Source organism: Pseudophryne corroboree, chromosome 8 (genome assembly GCF_028390025.1).
Source record: "Pseudophryne corroboree isolate aPseCor3 chromosome 8, aPseCor3.hap2, whole genome shotgun sequence".
NCBI lineage: Eukaryota > Metazoa > Chordata > Amphibia > Anura > Myobatrachidae > Pseudophryne > Pseudophryne corroboree.
This window is the reverse complement of record NC_086451.1, coordinates 57,261,934-57,282,228: the sequence shown is the minus strand read 5'-3', so window position 1 is coordinate 57,282,228 and position 20,295 is coordinate 57,261,934. Positions and strand designations below refer to the sequence as shown.

General features: G+C 44.0%; 1 protein-coding gene across 1 annotated transcript; it reads right to left on the bottom strand.

The window, feature by feature from the left end:
- Positions 1-327: 327 nt before the first annotated feature.
- LOC134947484 (V-type proton ATPase subunit G 1-like) lies at positions 328-7,694 on the bottom strand. Its single transcript, XM_063935560.1, has 3 exons — positions 7,507-7,694; positions 5,882-5,982; positions 328-630 (listed from the first exon to the last, which is right to left on the bottom strand). The coding sequence occupies exons 1-3, from the start codon at positions 7,586-7,588 to the stop codon at positions 457-459; spliced, it is 357 nt and encodes a 118-aa protein (XP_063791630.1). The 5' UTR covers positions 7,589-7,694; the 3' UTR covers positions 328-456.
- Positions 7,695-20,295: the final 12,601 nt, after the last annotated feature.

Below are 20,295 nucleotides of genomic sequence, written 5' to 3'. Positions count from 1 at the left end.
ACATACAGGCTGCGCCATTACTAGTTGCCTAGTTTTATCAAGATTTTTTGTATTGAAGTGTCATTTTTGACCATGTATATATTGTTTTGCCCTGTTATGTTTATAATGTACTTCTGTATTCACTTATGTACTATTACGTTTGTACTGTATGTTTATACGGCACTCCGGACCCCTTGTGGCACCCTATATAGAAGGTATAGTAATAATAATTACTGTCTGCGTCTCTTTCGCTAGTTGATATATATTTGTAAATATTGTTAATAGAAATGTCATACAGTAAACAGCAACCCCCCCTCCCCCAGGGGAGAAAAAAAAGGAGACACAGGATTATGATGATGAAACATTTAAACTTTTTTTTTATTTTAACGGGAGGCACGGAAAAGCCAACTTAGATGCTTAACATAGCATGAGGCAGTAATAGGGGAGAAGCAAGGCTTATTTATCAACATAACAGTGCTAGTCTTTGGTGTGATAGTTTACATGGAGTTTTGGTTCTACAATACACACAGAGGTCACCAGCTGCTCTATAATCATCTCTCTATTGTTCTTGTAGTCCTCCTTCATGATGGCTATCTTTACCAAGGCTTCTCTCCCAATCGCTTCTTTGCAGCAGGCCGGGACCTCCAAAGCCTATAAGAAGAGTTCAAGTAATGAGGACAATGACACAAGAGAACATTGTAAATGAAGCACATAGTGCATGTTTCCTGCAAACTTACTGATGGCTGAATCTCCTGGTTACACTGTACTGAAAGTATTAGAGGAGAATGAATAAGTAATTATAAATAGGTTGTGTCCATTTAGTAAGAAATGAAGGAGTGTTGTTGTTGCGAAGCTGCCATCTATTATTGGGGGTAATTCAGACCTGATCGCTAACAGGCTGTTTTTTTGCAGTCCAGCGTTCGCATAGTCGCCGCCCACCGGGGAGTGTATTTTAGCTGTGCAAGTGTGCGAACGCATGTGCAGCCAAGCAGTGCGAAAAGATCTTGTGCAGTTTCTGAGTAGCCCAGGACTTACTCAGCCGCTGCGATCACTTCAGCCTGTCCAGGACCGGAATTGACGTCAGACACCCGCCCTGCAAATGCTTGGAAACGCCTGCGTTTTTCCAAACACTCCCAGAAAACGGTCAGTTGCCACCCACAAACGCCCTCTTCCAGTCAATCACCTTGCGATCGCCCGTGCGAATGGATTCTTCGCACAAACCCATCGCTGAGCGGCGATCCGCTTTGTACCCGTGCGACGCGCCTGCGCATTGCAGTGCATACGCATGCGCAGTTCTGACCTGATCGCAATTACCCCCATTATCATTCTGACCACTGGGAGCACTGTTCTATTAAAAACAACAGACAGTAATTTCAGGGATGCGGTCAAACTTCCAGCAGCCTGGATCCTGACAGAATACTGACAGCGGGATCCCGATGCTCAGAATCCCGACAGAAACCTTTGGGGCAGTGGTGTCACAACGGGGGTGCTGGTGATGCGGTCTGCTCCCGGGTGTCACCCGCTGAGGGTGTCACAAAAATAGTGTCAGGAGCCGGGTGCTACACTCAGCTCCTGTCACAGTGTCGGAGCGGCACTGCAGACAGACAGTTTCCAGGGGCAGCCCAGCATTTCTAGGACCCCCGGATTGATGAAAACAGGAATCGGGCTGCTAGGCCATGCACTTCTAATGAGCCATGACCCTTCCCCTTTCAAGGTGCGTGCACCAGGCCAGGTGTCATCAAGGCTAGTGACACCCGTGCCTTGCGGTTAGGGTTAGACACGAGGGGGTGGGTTAAGGTTAGGCTGCGGGGATGGGGGAGGATAGGGTTACATTGCACGGTGGGGAGGGGGGGCAGTTAGGGTTAGGCTTCTGGAGGGGGTAGTTAGGCTGCAGGAGGGGTGAGCTACGGTTAGGGGTAGGATCACACCTTAATGCGGGAGGGTTGCCCACTCTTCCTGGGGTGCAGGGGACTACCTGAAAAATTGGGTGTCTCCTGCAGGAACTGGGAGAGTAGACAAGTATGGGTAGGATTAGAGATAGGGTAAATATACCACGAAACGCGGAGATTCTGACCGTAAGGCTCCCGCAGTCGGCATTCTGTTGGGATCCCGACTGCTAGCATTTCATACCCAACCAATATTTCATTGTACTTGAGCTGAGCAAGTTAAATATCCACTTCCACTTATTTATTTTTTTTAGTTCAAAAACACCCTATATTATGTACTGAACATTTATAGGTAGATAAAGTGAAAATAAACCTTATTTATAAATACAACTTACCGTATATTCCCTTTAAATATTGTTTTTTTTTCTCTCTTAGAAACGTACCAGCTCTATTACCACCTAATCTGGCAAACCTTTTACATTTGCCTCTTTGAAATAGCTGCAGAGAGGTGGGGTGGGGGCATATGGATTAAAGCAGTTTCTTTTTTAGATTTTAGATTGGCATTTACTCCTGTCCTTATATTACTTCATTTACTCCTGTCATACTCACTCTTGTCCCTATCCTCACCTCCTAAGAAAACTTCATTATACAGGTCCCAGGAGATGACAATGCCGCTGCTGCCGCTGGTCGGGTCTCGAGAGAGGACTGAGCCGCTGCCAGCCAAGTCTTGGAACTGCACAGTGGTGGCTTGACTGCGCATGCGCAAATTCCCGGCAGCCATAGGCCCTGATTCCATGGGTGCTTCCGGGCCTTAGCATCCACGGAAAATGATGAGCACTCATGGAACCAGCCACTGTCCCAGTAAAGTTTGGGAGGGAGGGTGCGGGCATCAGTAAGTATACCCACTAGCCCACGCAGTGGATTGAGACGCGCTGGGGGCTACGGAAGCGCTTTCGTCCATAGCTGTGTAAAACCCCCCAAAAATGGCCACCACCAAGGAGGAGACAGATGCTAGAGGTCACATTTGACCTCTAACCCCTGCCTCCTCGGCGGCGGGCATTTTACAATGCTATGGACGGAAGCACTTCCGCAGCCCCCAGCACGTCTCAGTCCACTGCGGGGGCCATGCTATGCTTTCACACCCGTGCAGGAGGGGGGGGGGGAATGATAGGGCCTGACATGCGGGGTGGACTAGCCCTGTCCTGGGCATCCCCCCTGCATGGCAGAGAAACTGATCATAGATGTGCTAAATTTAGCACATCTACGATCAGGTCTGAATCACCCCCTAAGTCCAGGGACCTGGAGCCGAGACCTGGGAATTTGCCAGGTCAGCCTATGGGGGTAGTTCAGAGTTGATTGCAGCAGCAAATTTGTTAGCAGTTGGGCAAAACCATGTGCACTGCAGGGGGGGGGGGGGGGCAGATATAACATTTGCAGAGAGAGTTAGAATTGGGTGGGTTATTTTGTTTCTGTGCAGGGTAAATACTGGCTGCTATATTTTTACACTGTAATTTAGATTTCAGTTTGAACACTCCAAACCCAAATCTAATGGGCCCTACAGACTCGGCGACGTGCCGCCGAGCTGCCCGACCGCCGATATGGCCGACGGGCGACCTGGCGGCGCGGGGGGGGGGGCAGTGACGGGGGGAGTGATGTCGGCCAGTGTGTAGGGCCCATAACTCTCTCTGCACGTTACATCTGTCCCCCCCCCCCTTCCCTGCAGTGCACATGGTTTTGCCCAACTGCTAACAAATTTGCTGCTGCAGTCAACTCTGAATTAGGCCCTATATTAGTTTGCTTTCACACATGCAGAAATCTTGGATTGATGCGTGTTCACATGCAAGAACCTGGGATTTAGCTGCATGTGTGAAGGAGCTATAGCTTGTTTCTCATCAGGAATAATTGCTTCCCATCTCAGTGTATTTCTCCTATCCACCAGGCATGCAAAATACCACACTAATTAGCAGAAATTCAGGATTAAAGCCACACTCCTTAAACACATTTGTATTCCAGACAAGTGTAAGAAAAATAAAAACCTTTTACAATGACAAAGGTTTCTGTACAAACATTTACCACTTGCTGCTGTCCTGTACTTGTTATTCCCATGACATCATCAAAGGGGAAGTGGTAAATCTCCAGCAAACCCATATAGACACTTCACAGCGTCACTCACAATGCGGAGTAGCATACACGTCATCCGGGGTGAAGAGACCATTTATCTCCTCTCCGGCAGTTACTACTCAGGCAGCGTTGCGCTGGGGTATGACGGGACCCCCCAGGGAAAGCTGTAGTAGGGACCCAAGCTTGATGTATCTAGCAGCCAGCCAACAGAGAGGGGTGTGGCCAGCCACCACAGAGTCTTGCCCAACCATTAGAGAGTACATACAAAGAACAGAGCCCGTTTATAAAGGAAGGGGAAGGGGAGTGTCAGGACCACCCACTTTGATTGGCAGGAGGGCTCATCTCGGAGTTGTTTCCATAGAAACTAACCAAGCACCCAAGTTCATGTATGAACTTGCTTGCGTTTAAAGCTCCCAACCTTTTTCACTAGGGAGGCTATAGTATTACAGCCCTTGTCACGGTTATAGAAATACTACTATTTAATACAGGCAACTCTACAGCATGGGATTTCTGTCACTTTACACATTTTGGGCGGGATGTAAGGACGCCGAGTTCGGCAGTCGTGCGGGTTGCCGGACGAACCCGGACGTTTTTTTAAAGGGGCAATCACTTACAAGGCAAAACTATGCCATGCAAGTGATTGCCCCTTTTAAAAAAAAACTCCCGAGTTCGACCGGCATCCCGCACGGCCGCCGAACTCACATCCCTCCCATGACACTGTCCCACATCGCAGACTGCTAAATAAACTTGAAAGCCTGGGGGTGGATTATAAATCAGTTAAATGGATAAGAACCTGGTTGCAGGATAGGAAACAGACAGTCGTAGTTAATGGAGTGCAATCTATGGAGGGAAATGTTACCAGTGGAGTACCCCAGGGATCTGTACTTGGTCCGTCCAGTTCTCTTTAATATCTTTGTTGGTGACATTACAGATGGTGTTGAAGGGAAGATATGCCTTTTTGCAGATGATACAAAGATATGCAACAGGGTAGACACACCGGGAGGGGTCAAACAAATGATAAATGACCTAGGTAGGCTTGAGAAATGGTCAAGAACGTGGCAACTACAGTTTAATGCTAAAAAATGCAAAATCATGCACTTGGGTCTCAAAAACCCAAAGGCTAAGTATAGTATCAAGGGTACTATAATGGAAACGACTGAGGAGGAAAGAGATTTAGGAGTCACTATTTCAAGTGACTTGAAGGCAGGAAAGCAATGCAACAAAGCAATGAGAAAGGCAAGTCAGATGCTTGGTTGCATAGGGAGAGGAATCAGTAGCAGGAAAAAAGAAGTGATAATGCCACTGTATAGGTCATTGGTACGGCCCCATCTGGAATACTGTGTCCAGTTCTGGAGACCCTATCTCCAGAAGGATATAAATACATTAGAGAGTGTACAAAGAAGGGCAACTAAAATGGTGCATGGCCTACATCACAAAACTTACCCGGAAAGGCTAAAAGATCTTAACATGTATAGTTTGGAGGAGAGAAGGGAAAGGGGAGACATGATAGAAACTTTCAAATATATAAAGGGTCTTAACAAAGTTCAGGAGGGAAACATTCTTCAAAGGAAAAGAAGTATTAGAACTCGAGGGCATACATTGAGACTGGAGGGGGGGAGGTTCAGGGGAAATTTAAGGAAAAATTACTTCACAGAAAGGGTAGTGGATAAGTGGAATAGCCTCCCATCAGAGGTGGTAGAGGCTAAGACTGTAGGGCAATTTAAACATGCTTGGGACAGGCATATGAATATCCTCACAAAGAATCAAGGTTAAAAAAGGGTTGAGATTGCCTAAAGGATAAAATAAAAAAGGGGCAGACTAGATGGGCCAAGTGGTTCTTATCTGCCGTCAAATTCTATGTTTCTATGATGTTCCAGCACCAGCTAAGTACATACAGCAGCGTCTTCAACTTTGAACTCTTTCTCGTGCTGCAGCCGGAACTGCTCGATCTCAGCCTGCGCTTCCTCTCTGGCTCGTTTCAGATGTTTGATCCTTTCTGGAATAGAAGAAAGTAGGGATCGCAAGTCATTAGCCACTTCCCGGGGACATTTGGCACCAATACCACACACAGGGGAGTATCCAAGTATCCACGATGCCGTTTCGGCTGATCAAAACGACTGGATATCGTGATTAGTCCAATGAGATGCCATTTGATAGGACAAAATTGGACCCGCGCTTGAGTGAAACATATGACATCGGGGATCCCCGGTGTTATGCGGCTCCGGCAGGCTACTTATCGTGGATTATGCTCTGGGTGCCTGAGGCACCCAAAGCATAATCCCCGATAAGTACCAGCATGGGGGGGAAGTGCACCGCATTGGGGCTAACTGGATAGGCCCCGGCAATACAATTACCCGCAGTCATTAACCACAGTCATCAGTATAGGAAAGCCATTGTAATAACCAGTAATAGAAGTGCACATACATATATCAATGAATGATGCCTAATAGTCACATGTATTTCCAGCAGGAAGTGATACAAAACCTACTTGAACGTGAAATTACGACGTAAGAAAATTTCTCTCCATGTGATCATCTATGCATTATGAATGGACAGTCTAAAGCTGGGTACACATTGCGCAGGCTTGACGGCAGACCTACCATCACGCCAACAGAGCGGCCGATCCAGGTAAGTATATACACTTACCGAACGGCTGCTCCATATGTCTGTCCTGACATCCAGCCAGGCAGCATTTGGATTTGTCCGCCCAGCTGTGACATCAGTCACTGCAGCCGGGGGCGGATTTAGGGGTGCCCCTAGGCACAACAGTATTGGCCGCCTCCCCCACCTAATTTTATTATTTTCATTGATTGGTTATAAGCCCATTTAATAGACCTTTTTCATTGATTGGTTATAAGCCCATTTAATAGACCTTTTTCATTAATTGGTTATAAGCCCATTTAATAGACCTGTATAAACACATGCATCCAAGTGCTGCCCCCAAACAAGTGCTGCCCCTAGGCATGTGCCTCATGTGCCTAATAGGAAATTCGCCTATGCCTGCAGCCGGTCTATTGCAAGCAGACGCCTCCTGCTGCGGTAGTGATGCGACCTGCATCCTAGAATGCAGCATCGGATCACTGGATTCACCATCGGTCAGCTTGCAGCACCCATGGGGATGCGCAAACCGCCTGTCGCAGAGGCCAGGAGATCCCTAGACTTTTCCCTCCCCCGAAATAGCGGCGACATGCCTCCATTTTCACAAGGAACGGAGTCCTGTCCATGCGCAAAGTACCAATAATCAGCACTTTGCACATCTTGGCGCAGATCTGTTCGGGGATCTGAAAAAACCCCAATGCGTGATTCTGTTAAAACCCTGTGTGAGGAAAAGGCTGAAATTAGTGGCGTATGCTTTCAATATATTGTTGAACTACAAGTCCCAGTATGCAATATCAACAAAACAAGATTTGTAGGGAATGCTGGGACTGTATATAGCCCTGGTATAGAGAACGAAACAGGTTATCAGGAGAGGGGCGTTTCGGGATATTGCACAGAGAAGTATAGTAAGAGCATAGCTAACGTTGCCTAGCCTCTGCCACTATCTCAGCAGCTCTCTTCTCTGCCTGGAACAGCTGCTGGATGTATGCTGACTGTTTCTCCATACTACTGCTGCTTCCTGCCTCCTCACTTCTCAGGCAATACAAGGGTATAAGGATTTGTCCCAGTCAGGTAACCGGGTGACGTAACTGCAGCAACACTTGACTACGACCTTACTTGGCAGGACTGTGCCTCTCCCAGTCACATGACAGCATCACATGCACCAGCTGTGTAGCACAGCCTGTAAAATGCCAGAAACTGATTGGTCGGTATTTCGGGCTCTATTTAGTAAAACATTAAAACCTCTTTTCTCCATCATATCAGCTGTAGAAAATACTTTTTCTCTTCTACCATTTAGAGAAGAGAGAACTGCAGTGAAACTTTCTCCAAAAGTTAACACCATTTTTAGGTTCAAGTTCAGAACATGGAACCTGCTGGATTAGGATAACTAAACTGCTTTAGAACATCATTAAACATGTTCAGAATATTATACAGTGTACCCTCGCGGGCACGCTCCACTTGCCACAGGTTACTATTCCCATTTGGTGTCCAGTGTGGATAGTGAAACTAATGGCCCAGGGGTCCCATGTTATGAACTCAGGGGCAAACGCAGGATTTACTCAGGGGGGTTTCCGTGTGTGTGTGTGTGTGTGTGTGTGTGTGTGTGTGTGTGTGTTTGTGTGTGTGTGTGTGTGTGTATATATAATATATACAGTATGTATTCTAAAAAATAAATATATATATATATATATATATATATATATATATATATATATATAGTCATTTGTAAAGGAGGGCACTCACCAATTTTTTGTAAAATTGTAGATGTAGTTTTAATATCAGATCATCAAGTCGACGTTTCGATCACATCCCAGTGATCTTTGTCAAGACACCAAACAATGTTCAAGGCAACAGGACACCACAAGCAGCATGTCCAACCAATTCACATACAGAGCTATTTATACCCCTGCAAAGTGAGCACCCCTAGGACACACCCACCGTCACTCATAGTATAGGACAAACTACAAATCTGTGATACAACATGTCTGAAAATGAAAAACACTGGCTAGATAAGTATTAGCATCTGGCAGGGAGCCCATAGGGACGAAAACCGCCAACCACATTGTCATAAAAGTATTAGTAATAAGCTAAATTGAGAACCAGGAAATGCTCGTGCGTTCCAAAAAGCCACGGAACGCACGCGCCAGGCGGAAGTGGCACGCAAAAGCGGAAGTGACATCCCGTTGCTATAGGGACCGTACAGAGGCCGGAGATAGCTGAAGGCATAATATGCGCCCTGTCCATCAACGGCGGTACCGCCCCTGGGTAATAACCAAACACAGGCGTTGTCATAGAGACAACAATCACAGACTAGCCAGCACAAAACCGTATATTAAAGGATAATAAGCAAGTGCTGTCAATCAAAGCCTCATATCAAATCTATACTAGTGGACAGAGTGTCAGGGGGGTGCCCGGTGGCTCAAAACGTAGGGAAAGAAAAAACGACATGTAAATATGATGTTATAAACTACATACAGTAGTGTGAAGACATAGCTTCCAATATTAAAAACATGACCTTTAATAATAAAAATAAATAATAAAGCCCGGGTAATATAGGGCGCACCGCGGCCGACTGGAAGAGATGGCACCCCCAAGATATCGGAGGTGCCACCGATACCAGCCTAGCCCCAGGCGCGCGACACCACCCGGTCAACACTAAATAGAACAACAATACCCACAACCAAAAAGGGGAAAAAGAAGGGGGGACAGAGAAGGCTTTGCTGTTGGTACTTAGAAATCAGATAATAGTCCTAAAGATTATAGAAAAATGCCATATGGATTGGCTTCATTAAGACCTAACGGAGTAATAGTCCCCAGTTCAAAGATCCACCTGGATTCACGTTGTTTAAGTTTCAATTCCCTATCGCCACCGCGAGTGGAAGAGGGAATATGATCAATCAGCATGCATTTGAGACTGGATATGGAATGTATATGTTGTAGCCAGTGTTTTGCTACTGGCTTGTCTGTTTTATTAGTTTTGAGTGCCTGGCGGATGGAATAGCAGTGGTTAGCCATCCGTTCACGAAAGCAGCGTGTCGTCAACCCAACATAATAAAGTCCGCATGGACATATGATGATGTAAATCACATAATCAGACATACAGGATAGCTTGTACTTGATGGAAATCCTTTTTCCACTATGTGGGTGTGCAAAAGAGGAACCACTAGTCATTGACCTGCAAGTAGTGCAGTCGGGGCAACGGAAACAGACAGTTTTTCTCATCGTTAACCAAGTGGTATTAATTTTTTGAGGTTGTAAAGATGGTCACATCAATAGCTGCCGTAGATTTGGTCCTCTACGGTATGAGTGCATAGGAGGTCTTTGGCTTAAACCTTCCAATTTAGCATCAGTTGCAACTATAGGCCAGTGTTTTTTAATGGCCTTTTCAGCAATTCTTGCATTGGTGTCAAAGGTTGAGGTAAAGATTAGTCTGCTTGTGTCAAAGGTCGGCGACGACTTCTTGATACTGTCGTTAAATTTGGTTTTTGCTTTCTTAAGGCATCGGGAAACAACTACTGGTGAGTACCCTCTATCCAGAAATCTTTCAGACATTTCTGTCAATTGGTGCTCTGCAATCTCTGGAGAGGAGTTATTACGCAGCACACGTAGAAATTGAGAGATTGGCATGCTTTCGTTTAGGTTTTCGGGGTGGTGACTAGTGGCAAACAATAGTGTGTTACGATCAGTCTGTTTGCGAAACAGGGTGGATCCTAGACGGTTTTGCTGTCTAAAAATTGTTACATCCAAGAAATTCATTGAATCATGGTCTACTGGGTGTGTAAAACGAATGGGACTATCAATAGAGTTAAGGTATTGGACCATGTCACAGAACTCACCAGCGGTCCCCTTCCACAAAATAAATATATCATCGATATAACGCCCGAAATAGGCAAGTTTATCACCAAATCTAGGGATGATATATGTGTTTTCCTATTCGTACATGAACAGATTCGCATATGACGGCGCCAGGTTGGATCCCATGGCGGTCCCCGTGTTCTGTATAAAAAACTCATTACCATAGCAGAAATGGTTCTTGCTAAGAACCAACTCCGCCAAAGCCATCAGAAACTCAACAGGGGGGCCGACATGTGCACCACAACCCAGCGCCGTCGGAAGCGAACTCAAACCAGCAGAGTGTGGAATCACTGTATACAGTGAATTTACATCTAATGTGGCCAACAGAATGTCATCAGTAATATCACCCATTTGGGAGATTTTCTGTAAGAAGTCCCCGGTGTCTCTGATATAACTTGACATGCCAGTAACAAGGGGTTGCAGAAAACTGTCAACAAACTTAGCAATCGGTTGCAAGATCTCCAGAGATTGCAGAGCACCAATTGACAGAAATGTCTGAAAGATTTCTGGAGAGGGTACTCACCAGTAGTTGTTTCCCGATGCCTTAAGAAAGCAAAAACCAAATTTAACGACAGTATCAAGAAGTCGTCGCCGACCTTTGACACACGCAGACTAATCTTTACCTCAACCTTTGACACCAATGCAAGAATTGCTGAAAAGGCCATTAAAAAACACTGGCCTATAGTTGCAACTGATGCTAAATTGGAAGGTTTAAGCCAAAGACCTCCTATGCACTCATACCGTAGAGGACCAAATCTACGGCAGCTGTTGATGCGACCATCTTTACAACCTCAAAAAATTAATACCACTTGGTTAACGATGAGAAAAACTGGCTGTTTCCGTTGCCCCGACTGCACTACTTGCAGGTCAATGACTAGTGGTTCCTTATTTGCACACCCACATAGTGGAAAAAGGATTTCCATCAAGTACAAGCTATCCTGTATGTCTGATTATGTGATTTACATCATCATATGTCCATGCGGACTTTATTATGTTGGGTTGACGACGCGCTGCTTTTGTGAATGGATGGCTAACCACCGCTATTCCATCCGCCAGGCACTCGAAACGAATAAAACAGACAAGCCAGTAGCAAAACACTGGCTACAACATAAACATTCCATATCCAGTCTCAAATGCATGCTGATTGATCATATTCCCTCTTCCACTCGCGGTGGCGATAGGGAATTGAAACTTAAACAACGTGAATCCAGGTGGATCTTTGAACTGGGGACTATTACTCCGTTAGGTCTTAATGAAGCCAATCCATATGGCATTTTTCTATAATCTTTAGGACTATTATCTGATTTCTAAGTACCAACAGCAAAGCCTTCTCTGTCCCCCCTTCTTTTTTCCCCTTTTTCCCCCTTTTTGGTTGTGGGTATTGTTGTTCTATTTAGTGTTGACCGGGTGGTGTCGCGCGCCTGGGGCTAGGCTGGTATCGGTAGCACCTCCGATATCTTGGGGGTGCCATCTCTTCCAGTCGGCCGCGGTGCGCCCTATATTACCCGGGCTTTATTATTTATTTTTATTATTAAAGGTCATGTTTTTAATATTGGAAGCTATGTCTTCACACTACTGTATGTAGTTTATAACATCATATTTACATGTCGTTTTTTCTTTCCCTACGTTTTGAGCCACCGGGCACCCCCCTGACACTCTGTCCACTAGTATAGATTTGATATGAGGCTTTGATTGACAGCACTTGCGTATTATCCTTTAATATACGGTTTTGTGCTGGCTAGTCTGTGATTGTTGTCTCTATGACAACGCCTGTGTTTGGTATTTACCCAGGGGCGGTACCGCCGTTGATGGACAGGGCGCGTATTGTGCCTTTCGCTATCTCCGGCCTCTGTACGGTCCCTATAGCAACGGGACGTCACTTCCGCTTTTGCGTGCCACTTACACCTGGCGCGTGCGTTCCACGGCTTTTTGGAACGCACGAGCATTTCCTGGTTCTCAATTTAGCTTATTTCTAATACTTTTATGACAATGTGGTTGGCGGTTTTCGTCTCTATGGTGCTAATGGATGCTAATACTTATCTGGCCAGTGTTTTTAATTTTCAGACATGTTGTATCACAGATTTGTAGTTTGTCCTATACTATGAGTGACGGTGGGTGTGTCCTAGGGGTGCTCACTTTGCAGGGGTATAAATAGCTCTGTATGTGAATTGGTTGGACATGCTGCTTGTGGTGTCCTGTTGCCTTGAACATTGTTTGGTGTCTTGACAAAGATCACTGGGATGTGATCGAAACGTCGACTTGATGATCTGATATTAAAACTACATCTACTATTTTACAAAAAATTGGTGAGTGCCCTCCTTTACAAATGACTGTTTATTGGAATTAACTGCTCCGTGGAGTGGAGCACCATCTCATGTGGACTTTGATGGGCAGTTTAGTGCGGATATTCTCCTCTCTCTCTCTCTCTCTCTCTCTCTATATATATATATATATATATATATATAGACTTAATCGGCACTCTGTTTCAGGATTCAGTTTAGTAATTGCTGCGGTGCCCTCTGTGGGTAGAACTTACTGCCTATAACAGAGTATGGATCCGGCGGCACTCAAGCAGACTGAGACAGTAGATATGCAGATAAAATTCCTTTAATCCTTTAATCCATCCTACGGCGTTTCGGGGTATAACCCCGTCGTCAGGGACAAAGCATTCACATATAACAGACCAACAAACTGAGCTTATATAGCAGTACTGACACTTGTTATACACAATTATCATGCTCACCTGGCCATGGCTTGCGGCGTCCGTCACTCCCGCTCTCACTACACTGTGGACGCTGGAAAATGACGTCAGCCGGTAAGACCAATGAACAGCCGGTCACATGGCCATGGGTTGTTGCAAGGGGATGCTAAACAGAATTTTTTTTACAAATACCGCTCCTAAACAACATGTACATACAAAAATAGAAAAAAGCACACAGACCCACTAACTAAACACTTATTAAAAACTTGACACCACAACCGTGACCCACCGATGCCAAAACGTTTACGGATGTATATAATCTACATAGTGTACTGCACTATGACCTGCAAAGTTGGATGACATAAGAATAAATCCCAGAAAAAGGCAACAATTCATCTTTTAAACCAAGGATAACGCTAATCAGTCATCCTTATTTACATGAGTGCTTGTATACCCAATTGTTCATTAAGCCCCTTTGGGGCAATGGTATTCAACCTATCGATCCATCTGCACTCTCTCTGTAAGAGTATTTTACCTCGGTTGCCCCCCCTATGTGATGCTGGCACATGATCAATAATGATCGCTCTGATGCTTGCTATGGTGTGTCGAGCCTGTAAACAATGCCTGGCGACCGGTTGGTCGCTCTTTCCCTTTTCTAACGCTTGTTTAATAGAGCTGCGATGCCCTGCCATGCGTTCACGGAATTGCCTCTGGGTTTTACCCACATAGGCAAGACCGCATGGGCATTTCAACATGTAGACCACATGGGTGGTCGTGCATGTGACTCGATGCTTGATCTGATACGTTTTGCCTGTGAGTGGATGATTAAACGTGGACCCTGTTAGAAGGGTATTGTAAGTCGAACATCCTAAGCATTTGAAGCACACCAATTTAGGTCTTAAAAAGCGAGATTGGTTCAGTTTAGTAATGGAGAAAACATCCTTCTTAACTACCATGTCCGCAATGTTTTTGCCCCTCTTATAACTGGGGAGTAATAGACTATTGTGCAATGCTGTTAGATCTCTATCCGAACTAACAGTAGGCCAGTACTTTTTAGCCGTCCTAGTAGTCGACTGTGTGTTGGTCGTATATTTGTTGACCCAAGGGATCACTGCTTGTCTAGTGGCATTGTCTATTTGTGTGGAGTCTTTGCCCAATAAGGCTCGCTCTCTAGAAATATTAAGCGCTTTTGCCCTGGCAATGTTCAATTCTTTCCTAGGGTAACCTCTTTGAACAAACTTGTCTACCATCTGATCTATAGTCTGTTCACATTCCTTCGGATCTGAGGTAATGCGCCTCACTCTAAGAAATTGACTATAGGGCAACCCCTTTCTAAGAGCCAAAGGGTGGAAACTGCTATGGCTCAACAGTGAATTCCTATCTGTGAGCTTGACATACAGAGATGTCCTAATAGCCCCCTCATGTATATTAATCTGCACATCTAGGAAATGAACAGAGGATGAGCTCATCTCAAATGTGAGTTTGACAGGATTGTCTAAGGCATTATGAGAGTCGAACACATCTTTGAGAGTAAGTGCCGATCCTTCCCAGAAGATTATCAGGTCGTCTATATAGCATCTATAATAGTAGACCTGTGGACAAATATGTTTACCCAAATGTAGGTAGTTGGTTTCAATAGAAAACATGTATGCATTAGCGTATGATGGGGCCACCAGGGACCCCATCGCACAGCCTGTCTTCTGCAGGTAATATTTCCTATTAAAAGTAAAATAATTACGGGTAAGTACTAACCCCAATAAACGTAAGAAAAATGGAACAGCTGGACCTGCATATGCTGGATTATTCGTGATCAGATGTTGTACAGCCTCCACACCTGCATCATGTGGTATGCAGGTGTAGAGGCTAGACATATCCGCCCCACACATCACCAACTCACTGGGTAAAGGGCCCAAGGCCTCCAATTCTAACAAAAAGGTGTAGTATCTTTGAGATATGAGGGCATAGACTGAATGCAAGGATTCAAGTACGAGTCTAAATAGATGGAAATCGGGTGATATAATGAATCTCTAGCAGACACTATAGGTCGTCCCAGGGGATGCTCCAGTGTCTTGTGGATCTTAGGAACAGTGTAAAAGAGGGGAACCCTCGGGAACTCAACTCTCAAAGCATTCATGATTTCTATGGTAATAGTACCCTCCATATATGCCTTGTTCAACACCTCATCCAACTCCCTCTTAAACTTTACAGTCGGATCAGCAGATAACAAATCATAGACATCAGCAGTAGCCAATTAACGATTACATTCATTTAGATAATCAGACAGATCCTGCACGAGAACGGCACCTCCTTTGTCTGCATTACGAATAATCAGGTCAGTTCTCTGTGCCAAGTTATTCAAAGCTAACCATTCATTATTATTCAAATTATTATATACTACCTGACCCTCAGGTGCAGCAGCCGAGTCCTCTAGCAGTCTAGTATAGGTCTTAATAGAGGAATTATAAGATAACGGATCAAATTTAGAACGCGGCAAGATTTTTTTCAATTTAGTGGGGATTAAGTCCGTGCTTGTCGTGGCAGGTCTCATCCCAAAGTGTTCTTTAATCCTTAATATCCTGTTGAGGTTGGCGACATCTGCTTTCCACTGTAACGGGTCAGGACGGGTTGTAGGCACGAAGGATAGTCCTTTGGATAAAACTTTAGTCTCATCAGCAGTCAGAGCTGAGGAGGAAAGATTAAACACAATCTCATTCACCGGCGGGGAGGTTTTGCACTGTTTGTTTCTTTGATTTTGCCCCGACCTCCGCATCCTCGGCCTGTGCCTGGCCGTCGGGCCGCTCTCGTTTGTACCCCTAAAGGGAGAACTCCTTTATCAGTTGAGGAATGATTATCAGAATCACTCCTGCTGGTGCTGGAAGCTGTGCTATCCCATTGTCTGTTGGGGGCCCGTTGTCTCCGTTGGTGAGGGGGGCGTGCCTGGTTGGATCCCGTACCCCCCAACCAGGGGTAGACCCGTCTTTGTTAATAGTCCTGCTGGACTTTCGTTAATTTATCTTTCTTAAATTTTATTAAGTCACGTTTATACGTCTCAATCTGGGATGTTAATTTTTCCAACCAATTGGTACGTGTATCCTCCTGCAAGATAACTCGATGGGATTTCTCAAACTCCTCAATCTGTGACTTAATGTTGTTAAGTTCTCTGGTGGATTCCTCCACCACTAATAGTAACAAGTCCATAGAACACTTGTTGAGTATGGCCACCCAACGACGACAATTTAAGGCCACATTATAACGTCCTATGGTGGGGATATTGTGTATTCGGAACCCCCTAGGTATCTGATTATTCCGATAATAATCAGAAAGACTTATTCCGTGGTACATGTAATCACATTCTCGTTGTTTGAGACGTAGTAATTTAGTAATTGTTTATAGAGATCCTCTGCAGATTTATGATCTTGTTCGTCATCTAATTTCTGCGTGACCAAAATGGATTGTGCTTCTGCATCCGAGAAGCTGAACCTTTCTCTGGCATCCAAGTGAACCAGGTCCAACAGTGTGTCTAAGTCAGTATTTGCATCTGACATCTTTGCAAGGATGGGACACAGCCGTGGGTCAATGTATCACCGGAACTAACCAGTGTAAAAGTATAAGCAAATGTCCTTAAAGTTGTATTGTGTCCTCCGGTGCCTTGATGTAACCAGTAAAAGAAGTCACTGCAGCTTCCAGTGCTACTGGTCAATATAGTCAGACTTAATCATCCGGCACTCTGTTTCAGGATTCAGTTTAGTAATTGCTGCGGTGCCCTCCGTGGGTAGAACTTACTGCCCATAATAGAGTATGGATCCGGCGGCACTCAAGCAGACTGAGACAGTAGATATGCAGATAAAATTCCTTTAATCCTTTAATCCATCCCGGATCAGTCCAATCTAGCACCAGCGATAGCGATGCGCGGGACTGCGCATCGCTATCGCTGTGAGGGGTACACACGGAGAGATCACTGCTTAAAATCTAAGCAATCTAGTCAGATTGCTTAGATTTTAAGCAGCGATCGTTCCGTGAGTACCCCCCTTTAGGGCTGCAAAGGATTTTTCTTGCAAAAGGACTTGGCTCTTATCTTACAGGTGGCAGAGGTCAGCCTTTGGCCTGTGCTTTAAATAGCACTCTATTTGCTCATTAAAGGGGAATTATACATTTTCAGGTGCATTTATAGCAGTGTAATAAAATCCTTTAATATGTTTGATGGTGACAATTCTAATAAAGACAGTACTTTATGTCCCCTCGTTCTCATAATTAATGTAAATCATAAATTAGGCATGAATGAGCAGTATTTTTGGAGAGAAATGTCAGCGTGGCCAGTACTTTGAAGTATTTGCTCTTTACACCACCTACCATAGTGGCCCAAACCCGCAATATGGACAGGCATCAAGGTATATATGAGGCAGATAGTTACATAGTTACAGAATTGTTGAGGTTGCAAAAAGACAGATGTCCATCGAGTTCAACCTGTATAATAAATGTTTTTTTTTTGTTTGTTTTTTAATCTTAATTAAATGTTGTATCCTTGGATATTTTTTTCCACTAGGAATTTATCTAATCCATTTTTAAACTTATTGATAGAGTCCACCATTACTACCTTCTCTGGCAAAGAATTCCAAACCTTTACTGTTCTTACTGTGAAGAACCCTTTTATCCGTTGTGTATGGAATTTTTTTTCTTCTAACCTCAGGGGGTGTCCTCGTGTCCTATGTAGTGTTTTTTGATAAACAAATCGTTTGATAAATCCTTGTATTGTCCCTTAATGTATTTAAAAATATTAATAATGTCTCCTCTCAGTCGCCTCTTTTCCAGTGTAAACAAATCAAACCTTTTAAGTCTTCCTCATAATCCAGTGCCTCTAACCCCTTAACCAGTTTGGTGGCTCGCCTCTGAACCTTTTCGAGTTCCAAGATATCTTTTTTTATAGTGAGGGGCCCAAAACTATACACAATATTCCAGGTGTAGCCGCACCAATGATTTATACAGTGGCAGGATTACACTCTCATCCCTTGTCTCCATTCCCCAATTAATGCATGCTAACACTTTTTTTGCGTTTGTTGCTGTATTTTGACACTGCGTACTGATACCAAGTTTATTGTCGATGAGCACTCCCAAATCTTTTTCAACTACCGTTACCCCTACATTTTCCCCATATAGTTTATAGGCTGCCTGATTGTTCTTAGTACCAAAGTGCGTAACTTTACATTTGTCTGTATTGAACCTCATTCTCTATTTATCTGCCCAGACCTCAAGTCTAGATAAGTCATTTTGTAGAGACTCAACATCCTTGTCTGAATTAATTACTCTACATAGCTTAGTATCATCTGCGAAAATTTACACTGTGCTTTCCAGTCCCTCTCCTAGGTCATTAATGAATATATTAAACAACAATGGTCCGAGTATTCCTGTATACTGTGGTATTCCAGAGCAGTGAAGCCCATTCAGAGAACATCCCATTAATCCCCACTCGCTGTTCCCTATTGAACAGCCAATTATTCACTCAAGTACAAATAGTGTCCCCTACCCCAAGCTCCCTTAATTTGAGAATTAGTCTCTTATGTGGAACTTTGTCAAAGGCCTTAGCGAAGTCCAAAAAGATCACATCCACTGCATGACCCTGATCAATATTATCGCTCACTTTCTCATAGAAGCTTATTAAGTTAGTTTGACAGGATCTATCCTTCACAAAACCATGCTGATTCCTAGTAATAACCTTGGAGGTATCCAACTGCTCAAGTATGCTGTCCCTTAATATAACTTCTAGTAATTTCCCAACTATAGATGTCAAACTTACCGGTCTATAGTTACCTGGGTGAGTTTTAATACCCTTTTTAAATATTGGGACTACCTCTGCTATACTCCAGTCCTTTGGTATCGTTCCTGAACTAATTGACTCTCCTGGGGTGGAGTCCATGCGGCCCAGGAGATTTATTTATCTTAATTTTACTTAGTCTCTCCCGGACTACATCCTCGTTTAACCAAGTACCTAGCATTGGGTCGTTTTCATAGCTTATGTTATGCTCTACTCTCGTCAACCTGTCCTCATTTGTTAATACTAAAGAAAAGAATTTATTAAATAAATTCACTTTATCCCTATCAACATTAATCAAGACATCCAACTCACCCTTTAAAGGCCCAATATTCTCCCTATTTAACCTTTTTCCGTTTATGTACTTAAAGAACTTTTTGGGGTTTGTTATACTCCTTTGCAATTTGTTTTTCGTTTTCTATTTTTGCTGCTCTGATTTCTTTTTTGCATTTTTTGTTACATTCCTTGTAGAACTGAAATGATTCCACCATTCCGTCAGACTTTAATGCTTTGAAAGCACGCCTTTTTTTATTCATTTGTTCCTTGACCCTCTTATTAAGCCACATCGGTTTGAATTTCCTACTCCTGTTTTTGTTGACTTTGGGCATATACAAACGAGTGTACTTATTGAGCATAGTTGTAAAAACATCCCACATTTCAGCAGTATTCTTACCATGCAATACAATTTCCCAATTGATGTCCCTCATTGCTTGTCTCAGCAATATGAAATTAGCTTTCTTAAAGTTAAAAGTTTTAGTTAGACCCTTATATTGTTGTTTTTGGAAGCTGATATCAAATGTGATCATATTGTGATCGCTATTTCCTAGGGTCTCCCCTACTTTAGTATTTGATATTATTTCCTCATTATTAGTTAGTACTAGGTCCAGTATAGCCCTATGCCTAGTTGGTTCCCCGATTACCTGGGACAAGTAGTGATCTTTAAGCATGTTTAAGAACCTATTACCCCTAGTTGTATTTACTGTTTCTGTGTTCCAGTTTATGTCTGGGTAATTAAAGTCCCCAACAATAATAACGTCCCCCATACCTGCAGCTTTTTCGATTTGCTGCCAGAGTAGTAATTCGTCAGACACACTAATATCTGGCGGTTTATAGCATGTCCCTATTAGAAGTTTTTTTGTATCTTTACCCCCACTTGAAATCTCAAACCACAAAGACTCCACGTTATCTCCAGTCCCCTCGTAAATGACTTCCTTTAAATACGGTTTTAAAAAGGTTTAACATATAGACAAACACCCCCTCCCTTTTTATTAGTCCTATCTCTCCTGAAGAGGGTGAACCACTCCATGTTTGCCGCCCAGTCGTGTGAATAGTCCCACCATGTCTCTGTA